This window comes from Macrotis lagotis, chromosome 3 (genome assembly GCF_037893015.1).
Source record: "Macrotis lagotis isolate mMagLag1 chromosome 3, bilby.v1.9.chrom.fasta, whole genome shotgun sequence".
NCBI classification, from domain to species: domain Eukaryota; kingdom Metazoa; phylum Chordata; class Mammalia; order Peramelemorphia; family Peramelidae; genus Macrotis; species Macrotis lagotis.
In genome coordinates, this window is record NC_133660.1 from 280,667,154 (window position 1) to 280,685,703 (window position 18,550).

The 18,550-nt window shown below is 42.1% G+C and overlaps 1 protein-coding gene across 6 annotated transcripts in view; it reads left to right on the forward strand.

The window, feature by feature from the left end:
• TESMIN (testis expressed metallothionein like protein) overlaps positions 1–18,550 on the forward strand; it is a 50,898-nt gene that overhangs the window by 20,764 nt on the left and 11,584 nt on the right. For 4 of the 6 annotated variants that reach the window (XM_074230887.1, XM_074230892.1, XM_074230891.1 and 1 more), the window contains exons 6-7: positions 2,082–2,173; positions 11,241–11,312. In XM_074230887.1, the coding sequence (XP_074086988.1) occupies positions 2,082–2,173; positions 11,241–11,312 (164 nt within the window). The remainder of the gene's footprint in view (positions 1–2,081; positions 2,174–11,240; positions 11,313–18,550) is intronic. The other 2 variants (XM_074230889.1, XM_074230893.1) reach the window with 1 other exon arrangement.

The window sequence follows — 18,550 nt, forward strand, 5'->3', positions numbered from 1 at the left end:
CTAAGATATCTGGCAGTTTTATGATTTTTTTAAAAATAGATGTATGTCTATAGATAGTTCAGTGATTCCCTTCTCAATCTTGTTTTCATGTCAATTACTTTTCCTCCATTTCACAGTTTCCTAATTTTTCAGTCTTTTGGCTTTCTATTATTATTTCCTGGTGTCTCATGGAATCATTAGCTTTGACCATTTCTAATATTCAAAGAGTTATTTTCTTCAGTAACTCATAAGGGATTAATCTCTTTTTCCAAGCTGTTTAATTCTTTCTTCATATATTTTTCCCATAGTTCCCACTTAGTGTTCTACTGTTATTTTTAATGGGCTTGTTATTTTTTTTTCCCATTTGGTTTTTTAATGTCATTTTTTGGCTCTTTTAAAAAATCTCTCTTCTAGCAATTCTTGTTGGATTTGGTTCAGTCTTCATTTTCTTTGATGTTTTCAAGTCACAGAAGCTGTATGGTCAGCTTTTTTCCCTTTTTCTACTTATTGAGCCAGCCTGTTTCTTGACATTGGCCTTTGTGTTGCTGTTGGGCTTGGCTCACCTCTGACAGTGGGAGGGCATGACAGAGCATTTTGACCTGACTACCTGCATTTTGTCTTTCTGCTATTTTCATATACAGTCTGGCAACCTTGTGATGTGATCCAGGCTAACTGCTCACTGCCCTCCCAGTCTGCAAATTCCTGACCCAAATTATGGCCTCCATATCTTTTTCAAAATTGTTTCTACAGGGGCAGCTAGCTGATGTAGTGGATAGAGCACTGATCCTAGAGTCAGGAGGACCTGAGTTCAAATCTGTCCTCAGACATTTAATAAAAATTACCTAGCTGTTTGACCTTGTGCAAGTCATTTAACCCCATTGCCTTGCAAAAACCAAAAAAAAATAGATTTTAAAATTATTTCTGAAAAGAAGAATGAGCAGATTTCATAATTTATGCTTTTTGTTATTCACACAAAACTAATGGGGTAAGGAGAGTCTCTTTAGAACTTTGGGAGAAAAAGTCTTAATAAGCAAAGCTAAGAAAATATATTAAAAACCTACCTTCCAGCAAATCCTTATCACCATCAAACATTTCTCATTGGGTCCTTTGTCATATTAAAACAAAGGAAGTCAATGACGCCTTAAGGCAAGAAGGTCTAACATTGGTCACTTTATCTCAAGTAAAGGGAGAGGTGTTTGGATTGCACTCACTGTTGCCGATTCATTTTTTTTTCCTTGTGAAAAATTATTGACTGAAACTTTTCTATAATTTACAAGACTATTTGGGGCCTATGCAAATACTTCTTAAATATACTCAGGTTTTATTTATGTTTATAAGCTAATATTTTTAACTGTATTCTACAAATCCTTTGATCAGAGCTACTCATTGAAAAGAAATAAAAATAATATAAACTTATAAATATAAATTTTGCTTTTTTCATTTTCTTCTTGGGTACTGTCTATTTGCAGATCTCATGAGCCATGTAATGGCAAAGGAAGAAGTTAAGAAAAAACTGGCTAATTTGTCTTGAACTAAGGAGAATTAAATGAAAAATGTTTGTTGGATTGAAAGAAAAAAGTTGTATTTGAAAAAGTCTTGCCAATGTAGAGGTTTCAAAATGAAGATTTCTCCAAATGTTAATAATATCCCTATTATTGGACTCCATCCATTCCTTTCCTATCGAGGTCTCAGCCAAAGTGTTAAATAAATATTCTTGTGTAAGGGGGAGTGGGGCAGATAGTTGATTTAATTCTATTCGAAATAGACTGTGGTATTTTCTATAAACATCTGTAACTCATTTTTTTGTGGTTCAAATAATTTGAACTTTCTGACTAAGAACACATTGCTTCAAACTTACTGGTCCAAACCCAAACCTGAATTGTTACATCTATCCTAGCTAGCAGTGAGGATAGTGGAATCACGCCAATGTATAGAAAACTGCTCCATGGAATGTTCAAGGGCACCAGATTATTTATTAAGGAAGAGAATGATCACATAAATTTCCAGAAAAATTCATACTTTTTGCCTAGAGGCTCACCGGTTGGCATTCCTTTATAATCAACCCTTTAATTTTTAAAATTCTTGCCTTTCATTTTGTACAGCTTGATAATGGCACCTTATCATCTGTAGTTAATGGAACCACCTTTCCTTCAGGATCAAATCTTCAAGGGCCAGCAAAAATAACTTTAGCTGGGTAAGATTTAAAAAAAAATAATAGAAAGTTATTTTAATATAAGAATGTGTGATTTATCTGTTACAGTATAAAATTTACTTTGTATTTGAAGCTTTGAGACATTGTCTTTATGTTAAAAGATGCTTCCCTCCAATTTCTCACACATGTGCATATGTGGCTAACAAGGTTGATGGGTGTGACCTGTATTTGTTCCACACTAATTATCTTGTGAGTTTGTGCTGTTTGAAGTTGTTCTCTTGGTTTTATTTTAGTTCACCTTGAACCCTTTGGTTTTTTTTATTGCTTATTAATGCAATTAATCCACCGCTATCTCTCCTCATCCACAAATAGTCCTTATGCCTTCAGGATGCTATTTTAATTTAGCCTCTTTGCCCAAGTAGTTTATGATGACCCACTAATGGCAAATGACTGGCTCTATTGTTGTTCCCCATCAGATCTGTAAATTGGCTGCATTTACCAGTGACATTCTTCTCTCATGTATAGATAAGGCTCATAGATGTTACTAGGAAGGCTAAACCTGAAGCCAATTGGAGGGTTAAGTTTAGCATGTCGCCTCCCCACCTGCAGAGTGGTCTGGGCAGTGCTGGGGACATTGGAGTTGCAGGCTAAGCACATGTCCTGCTCTGTCCTAATAGCCCAGGGTCTGAAAGGGGACATCAGGCAAAGTGGGAAGGTCTGGCCCATGGCCTGCTCACTGTTTCCTCAGGACAGATGTCTCTGTTCTAAGAGGCATCTCCATTTGGGGTATTGGTAAGTGAAAGGAAACGTGTTTTTAGTCACAGTCACAGACACAGGCACAGTTGGCATGATTCCTTCACTGGGGTCACTGCTGAGACCAAAGAATTAAGTGACAATCATGAAGTTAATGGGACTGGTCACTCACTTTACCTCTTGCAATTCAGCAGAATGGGCCTTTTGGTTGTGCTTAGTCAGCTGATGACGATCTGTATGCAAATGAAATGAGCCCCCGTCGGCGGTTATTCTTGCTTTGATGCTGTAGGTGCTGGAAAAGGGGCTAAACATGAAGGTCCTAGTGCCCACTCAAATGGCCTGAGCAACTTGAAGGATGGGCATGTCTGAGCTCCCAACTATTGCTTGGGTTTTATGAGTGAAGGCAGCATGAAGGCTCTCTTCTGCTTCTCAGTTGGCAGTGCCACCTCACCACACATTATTGAGGGTTGAGCACATTTAAAGGTACCTGATTCTTACTCGGCGTGACGTTGGCTTTTTTAACGCATGTCCTTTCAAAACGAGTGCGGCTTCACATCAGTTGTATGAGAAGAATGTGAGTGTGCTTACACACATGTGGTGACCCAGACACAGTTGTCATTACAGCTCAGAAGTGTTTGTGTTGAATATCAACCCTTGTCTTTACTCTGCAGTAACTTTGCAGATTCTAATGGATGTTTCAGAAATTAGATAATATGGATTGTTTTTCTTTTTAGTTTTGCTGCAAATAGTTGCTTGATTTTGAGGTTGTTTTCACTGAAATAAATCCTGATGACACCATCTCGCTTATGTCTATAATGCTGATGATCTGCTGGAATCCCAGAATTATCGTCTTCCCCCTCCCTGTTTTTGTCAGAGATTGTAATTGGGAAGCAAACTTAGGTAGCTGTTTGAGGATAAGTGAATTATAATGCAAATTTTCAACCATATGTCTGATTTAACATATCCATTTGCCTCTTGAATGACTTCCACTCACGGAGATCCTTCTCTGACCCCTAGGTTGTCCCTGGAAGCTAGACTAGTTATGGGGACTTTAGAGCAGCAACTAACTGCTATCTCAGCCCAAGCTGATTCAAAAATGTCTGATCAGAAAGGAGGCTTAGAAGCCAAGTCAGCTCAGGTCCCAAACAATGATCTGGTCTGACTTTATTTACAGAGAAGGAATGAATTCAGTGACTAATGAGACAGTCCTCTAATTTTCATCATGCTGGTCCTCTCATTCCTTATCTTAGTCATGAAAATTTGACATCCCAGGTAGCTGGACATCCGTTGTCAGACAGTGGTTTGAATTACAATACTTTTTCCTTCTTATATTCAGTAAGAAGATGATGATGTGTGTTGCTAGTTTGGAGTTTAAAATGATTTTTTTCCTTAAAAGCACAGACAGATTTTATTGTGGATGGGACACTTGAGCTGTAATTCTGTCCAGAAGCATGGATTGTATGCAGTGAGGACAGATTCCCTCTGACCTCTCAAATCCCCTGATTCCCCACTATCTATAGATTAGTAGTCATCAGAACATTGCTGATAATAAGGGTTCAATTCTACAAGTATTCATTTAGTGTTCACTGTGTGCTAGGCCCTGGAGATATAGCCCTTGCCCTCCCCCCAAGGAATGTGCATTCTAATGGGAGAAAGGAGGGAGCATGGCATTTAAAATAGATAAATAAACACAGAATAAATCTAAAGTAATATTGTGACAGGAACAGAGAGTACCAACTGATGGAATCAGGAGGCAATGGTAAGCTGAGTCTTGAAGAAAACTGGAGAGACTGGGGCAGGGAGTGGGGATGAAGATCCTCTGCCAAGGCAGGGAGACAAGAGATGGGATGTTCATGGACTGGATTAACTGGAAGACAGAGTATGTGACATCAGCCTGGAGACACTGTTGGAGGTGGGTTGTGAAGGAAGTAACAAACAGGAATTTGTATTTTGTCCTGTCAGCAGGAGGGGTCATAGGCAGGGGGGTGGCATACTCAGATCTGGATATTATACGAATCATACTTGTATAGGGGGGTCATTCAGGAGACCCTACAGTAATTATAAGTGGGAGGTATGAGAGGCTGAATTAGGGTGATAGATTTAGAGCTGGAAGGGGCCCCAGAGACTAAGAGCAGCTAAGGGACTTGCTTGCCCAGGGTAGATGAAGGCAGGATTTGAACTGAAATCTTCTGTCTCCCAACTTCAGCTAGGGCAGTATCTGAAGAAGAGGAAAGAATGAAGTAAAGAGGCAAGAGATGTGGCAAAGGTAGATTTACCAAGACTTGGCAACTGTTTGGATATGGAAGGTGCAGGAAAAGGGGTGTTTGAGATTGTGCACTTGCTCTTGATAGAAATAAGAAGAAAGGATGGGTTTGGATGAAATATGAGTTATATTTGATGCAGAGAGCATCTGTGAGGCATATGGGTAATGTAGACAGGGACGTCCAATCAGTGATCAGGAGAGAGGAGAAGACTGGAAGCCCATGGAAACTGGGAAGCCGCTGGTTTGAAGGCTTGATGCTCTTCCAGTAGATACTATTAAACCAGTGTGGAGGGAATCCATTTTCATTCAGCCGATCCAAGCATTTTATTAGGGGTCTTCCAGGTGCCAAAATTGTTGGCCATTGGAGGTACAAAGACAAAAAAGAGACATCCCTTGACCCCAAGAAGGCTGGAAAAGAGTCCAGAGGGCCATCTCTGCCATGTTTGTGGTAGACATTCCCCTTGGTGTTATTTATTTTGTTTTATTTGTTTAAATTTTTTTTAAGGTTTTATGGATGCCTTTTGTTTCTGCATTGCAGTTATTTCTGTAAATAGTCCCACCACCACCCAGGTCAGTGTCAGTTTTTCCTCTCTTGCTATAAAAAAGTTGAGCAAAGGACTCCCAAGAGAATGTCCATATCTGATAGTGTCTGCTCCATTCTGCCCTGGTCGTTCGCCTACCCCCTCCTGGACGCATTTCATTGTCCCTTCCTGGTCTCTGTTGTTCCTTTATTTGGCACCTGGTTTCCTCTGAAGACCACATCTCTCTTCCCATTTCTCTGAATTTATCACATTCTGAATTTCTTACCATTCATGCATTGAAGGGCCAGGCTCTGTCTCCAGGAATTTGCTACCCACAAGAGTCTGGCTATGAATATTTTAGTAAATGTAGGATTTTTGTTTCTGGCTTTTGACTCCCTTGGGGCACATCCAGAACAGTGTGGTGGGGCCGGTGGGCCCAGGAGGTCCCTGCCCATTCCTTGTATAATTCCAAACTGATCTGCGGCAGAAACAGCACAAATAACTGTTCCACCAAGAGTTATTATTAGACCCTATTAGGTGAGCTCCACCCCAGTCAAAAGCCCCTTCCTTCCTCTCTAAACCTTCCTCTCACAACTCCCACCGTACAACTTTGGTTTCATTAGATTCACCCCCTTATTCCCCTCCCCTCATTTTGGTGCTTGTTTATGTCATCGCCTCCTTGATAGGCCCTTCCTTCCCCACAATATCAATTTGGGGTTGTGTCCAGACTCAGTTCAAGCCAAATTCTCTCCAGGCGATCTTTGTCTACTTCAGTCTAATGAGCAACCCTATTTTGACACACTTGGATCCTGGAACATTGGCTAACACCATTATAAGCTCTCCCATAGCCAGGGCTGGTTTGCTTATCTCTATCTCTCCTCCCTAGCTCTAAGCTTAGTGCTGTGGGTAACAACCATGGACAAATTACAGCAGATGTTTCTTGGGGAGACTGTAGATATTCATTTGACTTAATTCCTTCTTACACCCAAAATGGCCCATTCTGCTCTTGCCTGGAAGGGAAAAGAAATCATTATTCCTTTATTTAAGGACTGCTAGGTCACTGTACCCCAGCCAAGCCTGGAAAACCTTTCCAGGAGCCAGATTGGGGAAGAACCAAGAGAAGGGAAGCAACTGCTGATCTCCACTCAATTGCTGCCCCCCCCCGGGCTACAGAATTGCCCCCCCTCAAAGCATTGTCACTAGGAACATTGGCTCCAGAACCCCCTAAGCAAGGGTCCACCTCTCAAGGGCACTTCTTTTCCTGGCTAAGGGTTGGTAGATAATTGGTGATCACAGGAATATTGCCTGACCACCTTACCCAGGATGCCAGAAAACTTACCTTTCTATACTTAAGGGAAAGAAATGAACCAAGTAGATACAAAATCACTCATTGATTTAAACTATTGGGTCATGATTTTGGTTCATGAGAGAGGACTCTCCTGGAGTGATGCCCAGGGAGAAAAAAAGCGATCAGCACTAAACAGTAGCTAATGACCTTGGGGACATGGCTCTTGGAAGGAAAGTAACAGAGAGCTTAGGAGGCAAGGACAGATTGAATTAGCTATCAGCTAATGTGAGGACACACAAGTGAGATGTGGATTGAGAATCTGGGATCCTTCCCAGTTTTTGTGTCTAGGACCTCTTGGGTGGCATTCTGGTGAAGACAGCGAAGTCCTTCTCGGAAGGTTTCTAAGTATATAAAATAGACTCTATGGGATTACCAAGGAAACCAATTCTATTTGAAATAAAAATGCAATTTTTCCTATCCAAGTTAAAGTTCACAAACCCCAGGGATCTGAAAATGGAGCCCTGATCTCGAGAAGAGAATCAAAAGGTGGGCACACGGGGGCCCTTGGAATGACAAAGGGCAAGATGAAGTGGTTAGGGTGCTAATAACAACAGCTACATGAGCACGGCAAGAGTCCCCTTGTTCCCATAGATAGATGGGAAAGCTGAATCAAATCAGTAAGTAGAGGGTCCCGGGCTCCCTGGGGAATCGCATAACAGCTGAAGAACATGGCGCCCAAGCTTGGCAGCACCTACAACGTGAGGCTATTGGACGATCCCACATTTACAGGGTCCCGATATGCCACACATACACACACACACAAACTCACATGGACATACAGAGAGGTATACATCACACAGAGACACACATACACATGTACACCCCATTTTATCCAACATGTATTAAGCATCATCTGTATACAAAGCCCTGGGCTAGGAGTTGTGAATAAAAAAACATGTAAGGCATTGGAAGTTTACATATTAGGAAAAATCAAATTTTCACCATTTATTTAGTGAATATCTGAATCAAGAGAGGATTCCTGGGTTAATGCCCACACCTGAGTGAAGTCTCAGCTTAGATGCCCCTTCTCTTCAGGTCTTCTTCAGTCTCTGGTCTAGGGATAGGAATTGGCCCACTCTTCCTCATGGACATTCTCCTGTTGCCTCAGAGACCCAGAGCTGTCTTATCCTTCACATGACAGGCCAACCAGATAGATAATCACTCTAAGCCAGATGTTTGGAGTAGCTCTTGTATCCCCTTTCTCAAAACAGCTCCGTCCCTGTCTGGTGACTTCCTCTCTCTTCCATCCTGTCTTTCTACATGCTGAGATCCCCTCCAACCCTCTGGCAGCTCCCCTACAAGGATAGCCTGAACCCTAAAGTCATTACCTGTCCATTATCCAAGATGCTGACATACTTCTATCCACAGGCCATCCGTGGTCATCTCACTTCTCCTTCCCTCCACGCCCTCCCTCCCTTCAGCATCAACCATGTCATTAATCAATTCATTTTTATATTGACCTGTATTCATGACTCCCTTGTTCTTCTCCACATCCCTTTCTGTTCCTCAGTCGTAAATTGTTCCGACCATCCAATTTTTCCATAATCTCTGCCAAAAAACTCTGACTCTTAGATTCTTTCTCCCTCTCCCTCTCCTTCCTCACTTGTCTTACTTCGAGGCTTCTTCCAAATCTCCATAAGGCATTTCCCTCTTGGGAAATTACCCCAATTCATACTCTCCAGAAAAAAATGAAGCCATTCTCCCTTCTCCATAATTCTGTACCTCATGTCCCCTCACTATTACTCCCATTTTTTTCTCCTTTACCCCAGCTTCAGAGGTCAGGGTGACCTTTCTGTTTGTTCAGCAAGGCCAACCCCATTCACTGGAGCACTTGATCTGACCCCTTCCTCATTGACCTTTGGTCACCCTTTCTCATTTAGGATATCTCCTTATCCTCCGGCTCCTTCCAGTTTGTCTGCAACCTGTTCAGATTCTACCCTGCCCCTCTCAAAATAGAATTCAAATTCCTTGACACCCTATACTTCCTTTAAGCAACCATCTTCCTTTCTCAGCCAAGCTCCCCTTTGACCCTCTCCATTCACTTCTCAGTCACTTGCAACCTTTGATCTCTCAGCTGCCAGATCCAGTGGCCAGATCCTGGTCTTCACCATTCTTGGCCTCCCTGCAGCACATGGCATTGTTGACCATCATCATCTCCTCCTGGGAAGATTTTCTGAGTTTTTGTGATCTCCTGGTTTTCTTCTTACCTTTTCAGTTCCCTTTATAGGATCATTACCTATTTTCTGTTCTTTTTGTGTGGATCCACCCCAGGACACGCTATCTCTGTCTCTGTCCCCTTTCTGTCCCTTGCATTTTCCTTTTCTTCCCTCCCTTTCTCTCCTCTCTCTCACACACACTCATTTTCTCCTTCCCCTTCTCTCTGTCACCTTTTATTTCTAATCAATTCGATGAATTAAATTATCATATTTATTCCATATGACCACCCAAGTCTACATTTTGAACCTTCATCTCTCTTCTGAGCTCCAGACGCATATCACCGAACATTTCCACCTGGAAGTCCTAATGGCATCTCAAATTCAGCAGTCATTACCTTTGAGTTTCTCATTGTTCTCTTTTGGTTTTCCATTGCACCCATGTCTGCCCTCTCTCAAAAGAATAACAAAGAAAGGAAAATAAGGCACTTCTCCAAACTAACCAGCCCATCAGCTGAGTCTTTTTTTAATTTAAGGCAATGGGGTTAAGTGACTTGCCCAAGGTCACACTGCTAGGCAATTATTGAATATACGAGGTCAAATTTGAACTTGGGTCCTCCTGACTCCAGAGCCAGTGCTCTTTCCACTATATCACCTAGCTGCCCCTCCACTGAGTCTTGATTGTATATATGTAGTTTCTCTTCCATAGTGATTCTCCTCTGAAAAGAAGAGAGGGAGATGTATTTTCTCATTTCTTCTTTGGGGCCATGCCTGGTCATTATAATTATAAAGAATTACGTTCTCTTTGACCCTGAACCCCCTCCTCCTAACTTAGCTGTTTGGTGGGTACTACCTTCCATCCAATTCTCTGCCCCCTTTCCCCTTGCAGCCCCCCTCCCCACAATGGGTCACCAAATCTTATCAATTCTTCTTTTCCCAACATTTCTCCTATCTTCCCAGACCCTGGTACAGACCCCTTCACCTCCCACCTTGACTATTGCAGTAGCAGCTGGTGGCTGTGCCTTCCTGGAGCTTCTCCCCACTTCTGGTTCAACTTGGCTGCCAGGGACATTCCTAGGGCACAGGTCTGATCATGTCACTCCCTTACTTAGAAAGCTTCGATGGTTTCCTGTTGCCTCCAGGATAAAAAATGCAAATCCCTTTGTTCAGCATTCAAAGCCTTTCACTGCTTGACTCCTTCCTATCCTTTCACATTGATGTTCTCCCTTACTGAGGCAACCCAGCAGCCAAAGCCCTCCATGACGTTCCCTCTTTATAACATACCATCTCCTGCCTCTGCTTGGGTAGATTCCCAAACCCACCCTAGCCATGCCTGAAATGCTCATCCTCCTCAATTCTTAGCTTCTACTAGAATGTCTGATTCTACAAGAAGCCATTCCCAATTCCTCTGTAATTACTTCTTGTCCCTCCCCTTCTAAATTACTTTTTTTTGTATTTAATTATTTGCATAAATAGTTTTTTTCCAACAGAATGTAAGCTCTCTTGAGGTCAGAAACTTTTGCTTTTTTTTTTTTATCTTTGAGTGCCCACCTTGTGTAGTGCAGGTACACGCTAGGGGTTTAATAAATGTTTGTTAAATTTACCTGAGGATGACACTTTGGCCTAAGGAAAACTAACAATGATCAAATTATTGAGTGCTTACAACGTGCTTTGTTAGTATGGGTCATATTAAAAGAAGTCATTGGAAAGCCTTCCCTTGGTCTCCAGAGGACAAGAAAGGGTTTTCTTTTAATTAGTCTGGAATACAAAATGAATCCAGAAATGTCCATAGTTAATGGCATGACTCTGTGAGGCTTCCTGGATAAGGGGAGCAATGACCCACACACAGCCACACAGCTGAATTTCCAGCCCACAGTTTCCATCACAAGGGTTTTAAATAGCTCTCCTCCTCCACAATGATCAAACACACCAACCAATAATTTAAATAGTTGGTGTTATACATTTCCATATTTATTAGCACAAAGACAAAACACTTCTCAGAAGCTTAATGACTTCTCTCTTTTTTCCAAGGCTAACTATCTGAATACATTTTCTTTTTTAATTCTTGTAGAGTAACTCTTAGTTCATGGGACTCAAAGTCTAAAAAGCCATGTAACTGTACCAAGTCCCAGTGTCTGAAATTGTAAGTAATCAAAAATACTTCATTATTAAATATGAAATAAGGTTGTTTAGAAATCAGTAAATGGAGAAAAGTCCAGACAATGCCAGGCTGGCCAGAAGTGTCCTTGTGGTGATGTTCAGCCATGGCGCTGATGAGGCCTCTGATAGTCAGTGGGAACTCGAGGCACATTTGGGTGTGAACTCACTTTTGACTCCTGATGCTTGGATGGAGGAGCCTCCCTCTGCCTTTCAATTGCCTTCCCATTGGACATTCGTTGACCCTCAGAGTGGGTCATTGACACACTGCTGAACATTAGCTATAAAAACATCTACACACACACACATACACACACACACACACTGTTTTATGGAAACGTTTGTGGCATGGTTTACTTTAGGCATGAATTTTCTTAGAAAACTAGTAGAGACTTTTGCTTTGCCCACCTAGGGCTGGAGTCTGGGTAAGCAGAGAGGTAGGATTCTGCCTGTCTTAGACACACAGATATTGGCTGGAAGGAGAGAGAGAGAGAGAGGTGGAAATAGGATGTGCGCCTAGAAAACTGCTGTAAACAGCACTACAGGACCCGAGGCTTGTTTCTGTTGTCTGCCCAGCCCTGCCCAGCCCTCAGCTCTTTCCATGGACAGCCTCCTGTCTTTAGCTTGGGACCAAAAGTCCCCAATGGCTAGCAACCCTAACCATGTCTCTGTGTGATTTTTCCATTGCAGAACTCCTTGAGAAGTCAAAGTTGTGCAACAGTGGGGCTTGGGTTGGAAGAGAAAAAGGGAACCAAGGGGTGTTGGATTGGACCAAAATGGATTGACCATCTTTAATTTCCTACATTCCAAAGTCCACAAGTCATTGCCAACAAAGCTTTTACTAGTGGAAAATTGAATCAGCATCAAGTAATGCTGGAATACAGGACTGAAGATATGTAGCTGTTTTGAGCTATTGATGACATAGCCTTTATGAATGCAAGGCGTGTCCATTCATGGAGAGAATGAAAAGTTTGGAGACCAAAAAGGCAGGTTGGGGAAAGTCAGCCTGTGACCCACTGTACTTCTCCTTTGGAAAGAGGAAAGAATTAGAGGACAAAGTTGGTTTGTTGAGGAATCCTGGAAAACAATCGAAGGCCATTGGAATGGCCCATGTGATATTTTTGAACCTGGGGTCAGGGGAAAGCTTAATTACAGGGAAGACAGTAGAATGAATTCATTGAGAGGGAGACTAGGTGACCCCTCCTAGGAACCTTCCTTCTTTCCCCATTCCTGCATTTTTGATTCCCTATAATAAGCAGAGCTCTTGCATAGGGCAGTAGCATGTCTCCACTCTTTTTAGAAATCTCAATTGAAAATAGGTTGAGGCAAGAATGGCTACTATTGACTCTCTTGCATTAAATATGAATGTTTTTCATTTATAAAAGATGGATTTGTGTTTTAAATAGTTTGCAGGTTTAATAAAATAACAGTTGGGGGCAGCTAGGTGGCGCAGTGGATAAAGCACGGGCCCTGGAGTCAAGAGTACCTAGGTTCAAATCCAGTCTCAGACACTTAATAATTCCCTAGCTGTGTGGCCTTGGTCAAGCCACTTAACCCCCATTTGCCTTACAGAAAACTAAATAAATAAATAAAATAACAGTTAAAACTGAAGGGAAAAATATTGAAGAATCATTTGTTCACAATACTCCATCAGGTCAGTATAAAATACAGGTCTTGTGGCGTCCTTAATTTATGTTTTCCCAAGTTTTTAAATATTGATGCTTCTAGATGAAAGGCTGTTGAAGCATCTAATATAAAATTCACTTTCAGAATAGGAAGCTATCATTTTCATTTGGGCAATTCATTGCTATTCAGCAAATGGATATTAAGTACCTGCCTTCAAGGATCTTGAAGTCTATCGAGGTGAGTGAGCCTCAAGCAGAGTTTGTAGAAAACGACTCTGAGGGGCCAGTCGAGAGAGACACAGGATGTGTGGGTGACCTTTGTACTCATGGATGTGACTATATGGAAATAGATTTTGATAACAGCATGAAAAAAAAATCAGTGCTGCAGTGAAGTCACTTCCTAGTAAAATCTAAAGTTTTTCAAATAAACCACACCTACCCCTTATTTGCCAGAATATGGGACTTTGACTACCAAGTTGCAGTAGGAGAGTTAGAAGTCATACGTTTGCTGGACATTATTCTTCTTTTTGCCCTAAATAAGGTTCCCAAGATCTTCCTCCATTTTTCCCTGTCAGAGACTGAGAAGTCTCCAATAGAATCTCTCTCTTTAGTCTTCTGACCCTGTCTCTGGATAATTTGGCATGGACTTCAACGGATGAACTTGCCTGGGTCTTGTCTTTCTCCCCTCCTAGTCATGGATTTTCTCCAAAACTGTACTGTAGTGTGAGGACAGGTATCTTTTTTAGGTCTCATCTAAAGAAGGGAGGAGTTCTGAACCATTTGGGGGGTCCTGAATTCCCTTGGTGGCATTCTGGAGAAGCTTGTGGATCCCCTTTCTCAATGTTTTAATGTGCACAAAAGCAAATGTGTAGATAATAAAACCAATAATATTGAAGCACAACTATCCAGAAATAAGGTCCCCAGGCATGAATGGACATACACAGATACTTTCCAAAGTATTTCTTTTCAGAGCAAATGTCAAAGGGCGTGCGAAACATGAAGATAAGATCCCCAAATTTAAAATTCTTCACTCTAACAACCCCACTTCTTTCATACCAAACCTTGTTAATGCAGCTGCTCACATCAGCCAAATATGTGGGCTCGAGTTGCTCTCTGGTTGGTTGACAAGCAATGAACTGGCCAAAAAGGCAGCCGGAGAGGGAGGAGGAGAATCAGAGGTAAGGAGGAGACTGGACTGAGCCCAAACTAGGGAGTCCCTGGAGACTGTCCTTAGGTCCAAAGAATCACCCTACTTTGTGTCAGAGTGGATATTTTCCCTTAAGAATTTTACATAACTGGTCTAATAGAATTGGGGTCTTGAGTGCTTACAGGGAAGAAGAAAAGGTTCTATAATAATCATATTCATCGATTACCCACAATTTCATTTTTCAGAGGACAAATGTATTTCCTTCTCCTTTTTTCTAAAACAAGTTTTTGAGAGATTTATGATGTGGTAAATGAGTTGTAAGATTTATTAGTAAAAGTAGCCAAAGAGAAGGGCACAATTAAAAATAATTCTTTACCCTCTGGATTATTTACCCCTTCGCCCCTTTGTCTCCCCATTAAGTCAGATGGTGCTGAATATACCTGGGTGGGAGAATCATCATCTTCCTCATCTGTAGACGGATTGGATGAGCTGGCCTCCAGGGCTCCCAAGGGCTGACTTTCCAACTCTGAGTCAAGGAGTCCATGAGTGGAGTCCTTTATATCTGTCATGTTTTAAAGACAGAAACTCATGAGCCTGGAGGAGAGAAGAGGGCATGATCATAGCTGTAGCCATTATCAATCTGTTTTGGGAAAGGCTGATTTTGGGGAGGGATAATGGACATTTTAACTCCCCATCAAGAGCTAAGAAGACTCAGAAAGGTCAGCCTGGAGACAGAGAGAGAGCAAGAGAGTGAGAGCAAGTGAGAGAGAGAGAGAGAGAGAGAGAGAGAGAGAGAGAGCGAGAGAGAGAGCCCTCACTGCCAGGGTCCACTCAGAGGCTTAATAACCATAAGCCAAGAATGTTAATGGAGAAGATTCCCCCACAGGGTAGGAGAATGGACTGTCCCCTTTAACTTCCTTCTCTTAAGATTCTCTGCTTTTCTGATCAGGGCCTATTTGTCTATTGGCACCAACTTTGAGAATAGGCTCATTCCTTTTCAGAGAACAGAAAGCCAGCCTCTTAGAGAACACAGGCAGGGCAGGCTCTTCACTGTTGCTGGTTTCCCCTTCTTCCTAGCCATCCTCCCCCCTCCTATTTAAATGATTCTTTTTATTTGCCTTTTTCCTTGGGTAGGTTTACCCTCAACCAGAGATGACTGCAACACTTTAGAGCTCTGAATACCTGGTAGGTCATGAAGGGTTAAATACTGTGGAGTAGAGAGAGCCTGCAGAGAGAGGACACCACGGGGCCCAGAAGGATGGGAACACTCCTGCTTGCAGACCCACCACCATCATCTTGCAGGGAGAGAGCTGCTATCTCTTTCCTTTGTTTTTTTTCAAGTACTGAAGAAAGGCTACAGGATGTCAAGGGACACCAGTACTGTTAACATCTTTTAGAAGGAAGAGAAGGAAGCTGAGGGAGCACCTTGCTGTTTTTCCATGATCAGCAAGACCCTGACCTTCCTCTTTCTGGATTAGCTTTTGAACAAATACATCAAGTGAGTCCTTGTGGACTCATAGTATATTTTAAACACCAGTCAAAAGACCACAGCAGACAGGGTCTTGGCTGAGTGACAGGTAGAGGAGAAGCAGAAGAATCAGGTACAAAAGAGTCTTCTTTGCACAATGTTCACTGACCACCAAGGCCTGCCCCTTTCTGGCTCTTGCCAACCCCACTGAAACTTTGACTGTGCTGAAAATCCAGTCCAGTCCACCTCATTCAAGCTCACAGGTTCAGCACTGTCCAGGATGATAGGGCCATAGATTGAGATTCTGGAAGGGATCTTGGAGGCTGTCCCCCCATTCTCACTCCCATTTCCCAGAACTCTCAAGTCCAAAGGAATTAACTGACATCTTTGAGACCACTCCATGATAGTAACCCCATCAGAGTGGATGATCTCAGTCAAAGAGTATCTGGTTTACAAGGAATGTAAGGGTTCACAAAGCCTTTTCTTCACAACAGTATCCCTAGGTCATCCAGTCTGTAAATATTAGAACCCTGACTTGAACCCAGCATTCTTCCTGCTATTAATAGTTCACATTTGTTTGCATCCATTCTCATGTGAACCCCATAACAATCATATGGGACATGCAGGGAATATAAGCCTTATTTTTTCCATTTTTACAGATGAAGAAACTGAGGCCTATAGAAGTCAGATGTCAAATTTAGGATCAGACAGTCACACAATGGCTCTGAGGTCTCCTCTAGTCTTGATCTTTGTTTTCTGGATCCCAAGTAGAATCATCATTTGCTGGTTCACAGTGGTTACTAGCTTGTTTTTTCTCTTTGGGGTTGGGGTGGTGATAGATTGTTGAGGGGTTGCATGCTGTTTTGTGGTGAGTAAGAAGATCCAGATAAATTTAGGGCTTTTTGTCATCTTGACTCTGATTCCAGGCAAGCTTCCTAATCCACGAGACCATCACCAGGGCTACTAAGCTGCTGAAGACAGGCAGGATTCTGGTGTGACAGAGCATTCTTTGGGACCCCTTCCCACAGTTGCCATGCCCTTTGGTGTTATCTTAGGATGATTTCCCTTGGTGACTCTCAGGGCTCTCATTAGTGTGCTGGTTCTCCAGTATCAACATCCAACATCTTTGGTGTCCTAACCCTTCGTATCTATTCTGCATCATGGAGATTTCCATTGATTAGGTCTCTCCCAGGATTGAATCCCTTTGGATCTAGCCTTGGTGCTTACCTAACATCCTGGTGTGGATAAACAGAAACTCTCCTCTTGTTTAGTCCCTCTATTCTCTCTGTGTTGCTGGAAGATTTTCTAGAGTTTCTGGGGAAGGCAGGCCCAAATAGTATTGCAGTTTTACCTCTCTGCCTTTCACGTTCTTTTGGTTATTTGGTATTCCCACTTTTGAGGAGGCACTCATGAAGCTGAAGGGCCAGTTTCCTGGGGACAGGGTCAGGCTCCTTAAGGATCCCCAGTGAAGGGTCCTTTAAGTCCAACAGCCCATAGCTACTGGGTCAGTTTCCAGTCAAGTTCCTCAAGGCTTATGTTGACACTTGGGATAGTGCTGTGAGTGGCCAGCAGGGGGCAGGTGGGCCCCTGCTAATCTGGTACCTTGACCAGCTCCTTAAGGAGAGGATGCCAGGACCAAGGAACATTCCTGGATTTTGGAACTAGAAGGATTCTTGTAAGTTACTAATAGAAAATTGTGATGGTACAAATGAGCTTAGAGGATTGACACCAAACTGCAGAGTAAACCGTGACTCGTTGGCATTGTCTGATTGAATTGTTTGATTTTGTGGAGAGAGGGCAGACTTTTCTGAATTCTATTTCCTTTTCTGTAACATGGGATAATATGCCAGGGCTGGCTTTAGAGAACTTAAAGGTTGCATAAATATGAATTATAATTTCTGCAACCAATGGTGAATCCCAAGGTCAGAGAATTTTCGAACTAGAAGGCACCTCAGAAGTCATCCAAATGCCCCACGAGCCTGGCAAATGGTCATCCATCTCACATCACCCAATTCTCAGGAGTAACATGCTTCCTCTATCTAGATTCTAGAAGCAGCCCATTCCTTTTTTGGGTAACACCTTATTCTTAGGAAGGTTTCCTTTATCAGTCTTAAATTTGCCTTTTTATACTATCCACTCTGCTCATTTTACAAATGAAGAAACTAAGGCCTGTAGAGGTCAACCATCAAGTTTAGGATTAGCCAGTCACTTAATGGCTCCTGCTTGTGCCTTCTAGAGAACAAATACCTCATCTCCTTGACAACCCTTTGAATACTTGAGCAGAGCTATGAAACTTGCCCAGCCCCAACCTTACCAAGTCTTCTCTCTCACAGCTTCAAGATTCCTTAAATTGATCACTAACTGTGATCCACCATGCTGGCCACCCTTCTTTGAATGCCCTCTGGGTCCTAAAGATCTTGTCTAGACTATTGCACCAGAAATGGCCCCGGCAACCTAGAATATGACATAGTGCAGTAAGAAATTCCTAGTTCCTAGAAATATTCAGAATTCAGTTTGTGATCACATTTGTTTTTTCACAGTCATAGTATACCCTTGATTCATATTGAACCCATCAAGAGCTCTAGGTTTTTTAAATCTTCCCCATCTTATATTTATGAAGCTGATTTTTAAACCTGTGTTCAAAAAAATTAGGTCATTTACCCTTCAGTTTAAATTCAGCTCTGTCATTTTCTACCTATATGATCTTGGGCAAATCAGTGAGCCACTATGGGCCTCATTTTCTCCATTTGGAAAATGAAGGGACTGGAAAAAATGTCCTGCTCTGAATCTATACTCCTATGATGTCCTTTTAATCCCTATTAAATTTAATCAACTCAGTTTTCTAGCCAATAATATTTGGGGGGATTCTGACTGAGATCCATTGTGTTAGCCCTATCCCATTTGGAGCAAGTAATGTGCTGATTTGATAAGCATGCCATCTGAGTCTTTATTAAAGTCACTGATAAAAATGTTCAGGGGCAGCT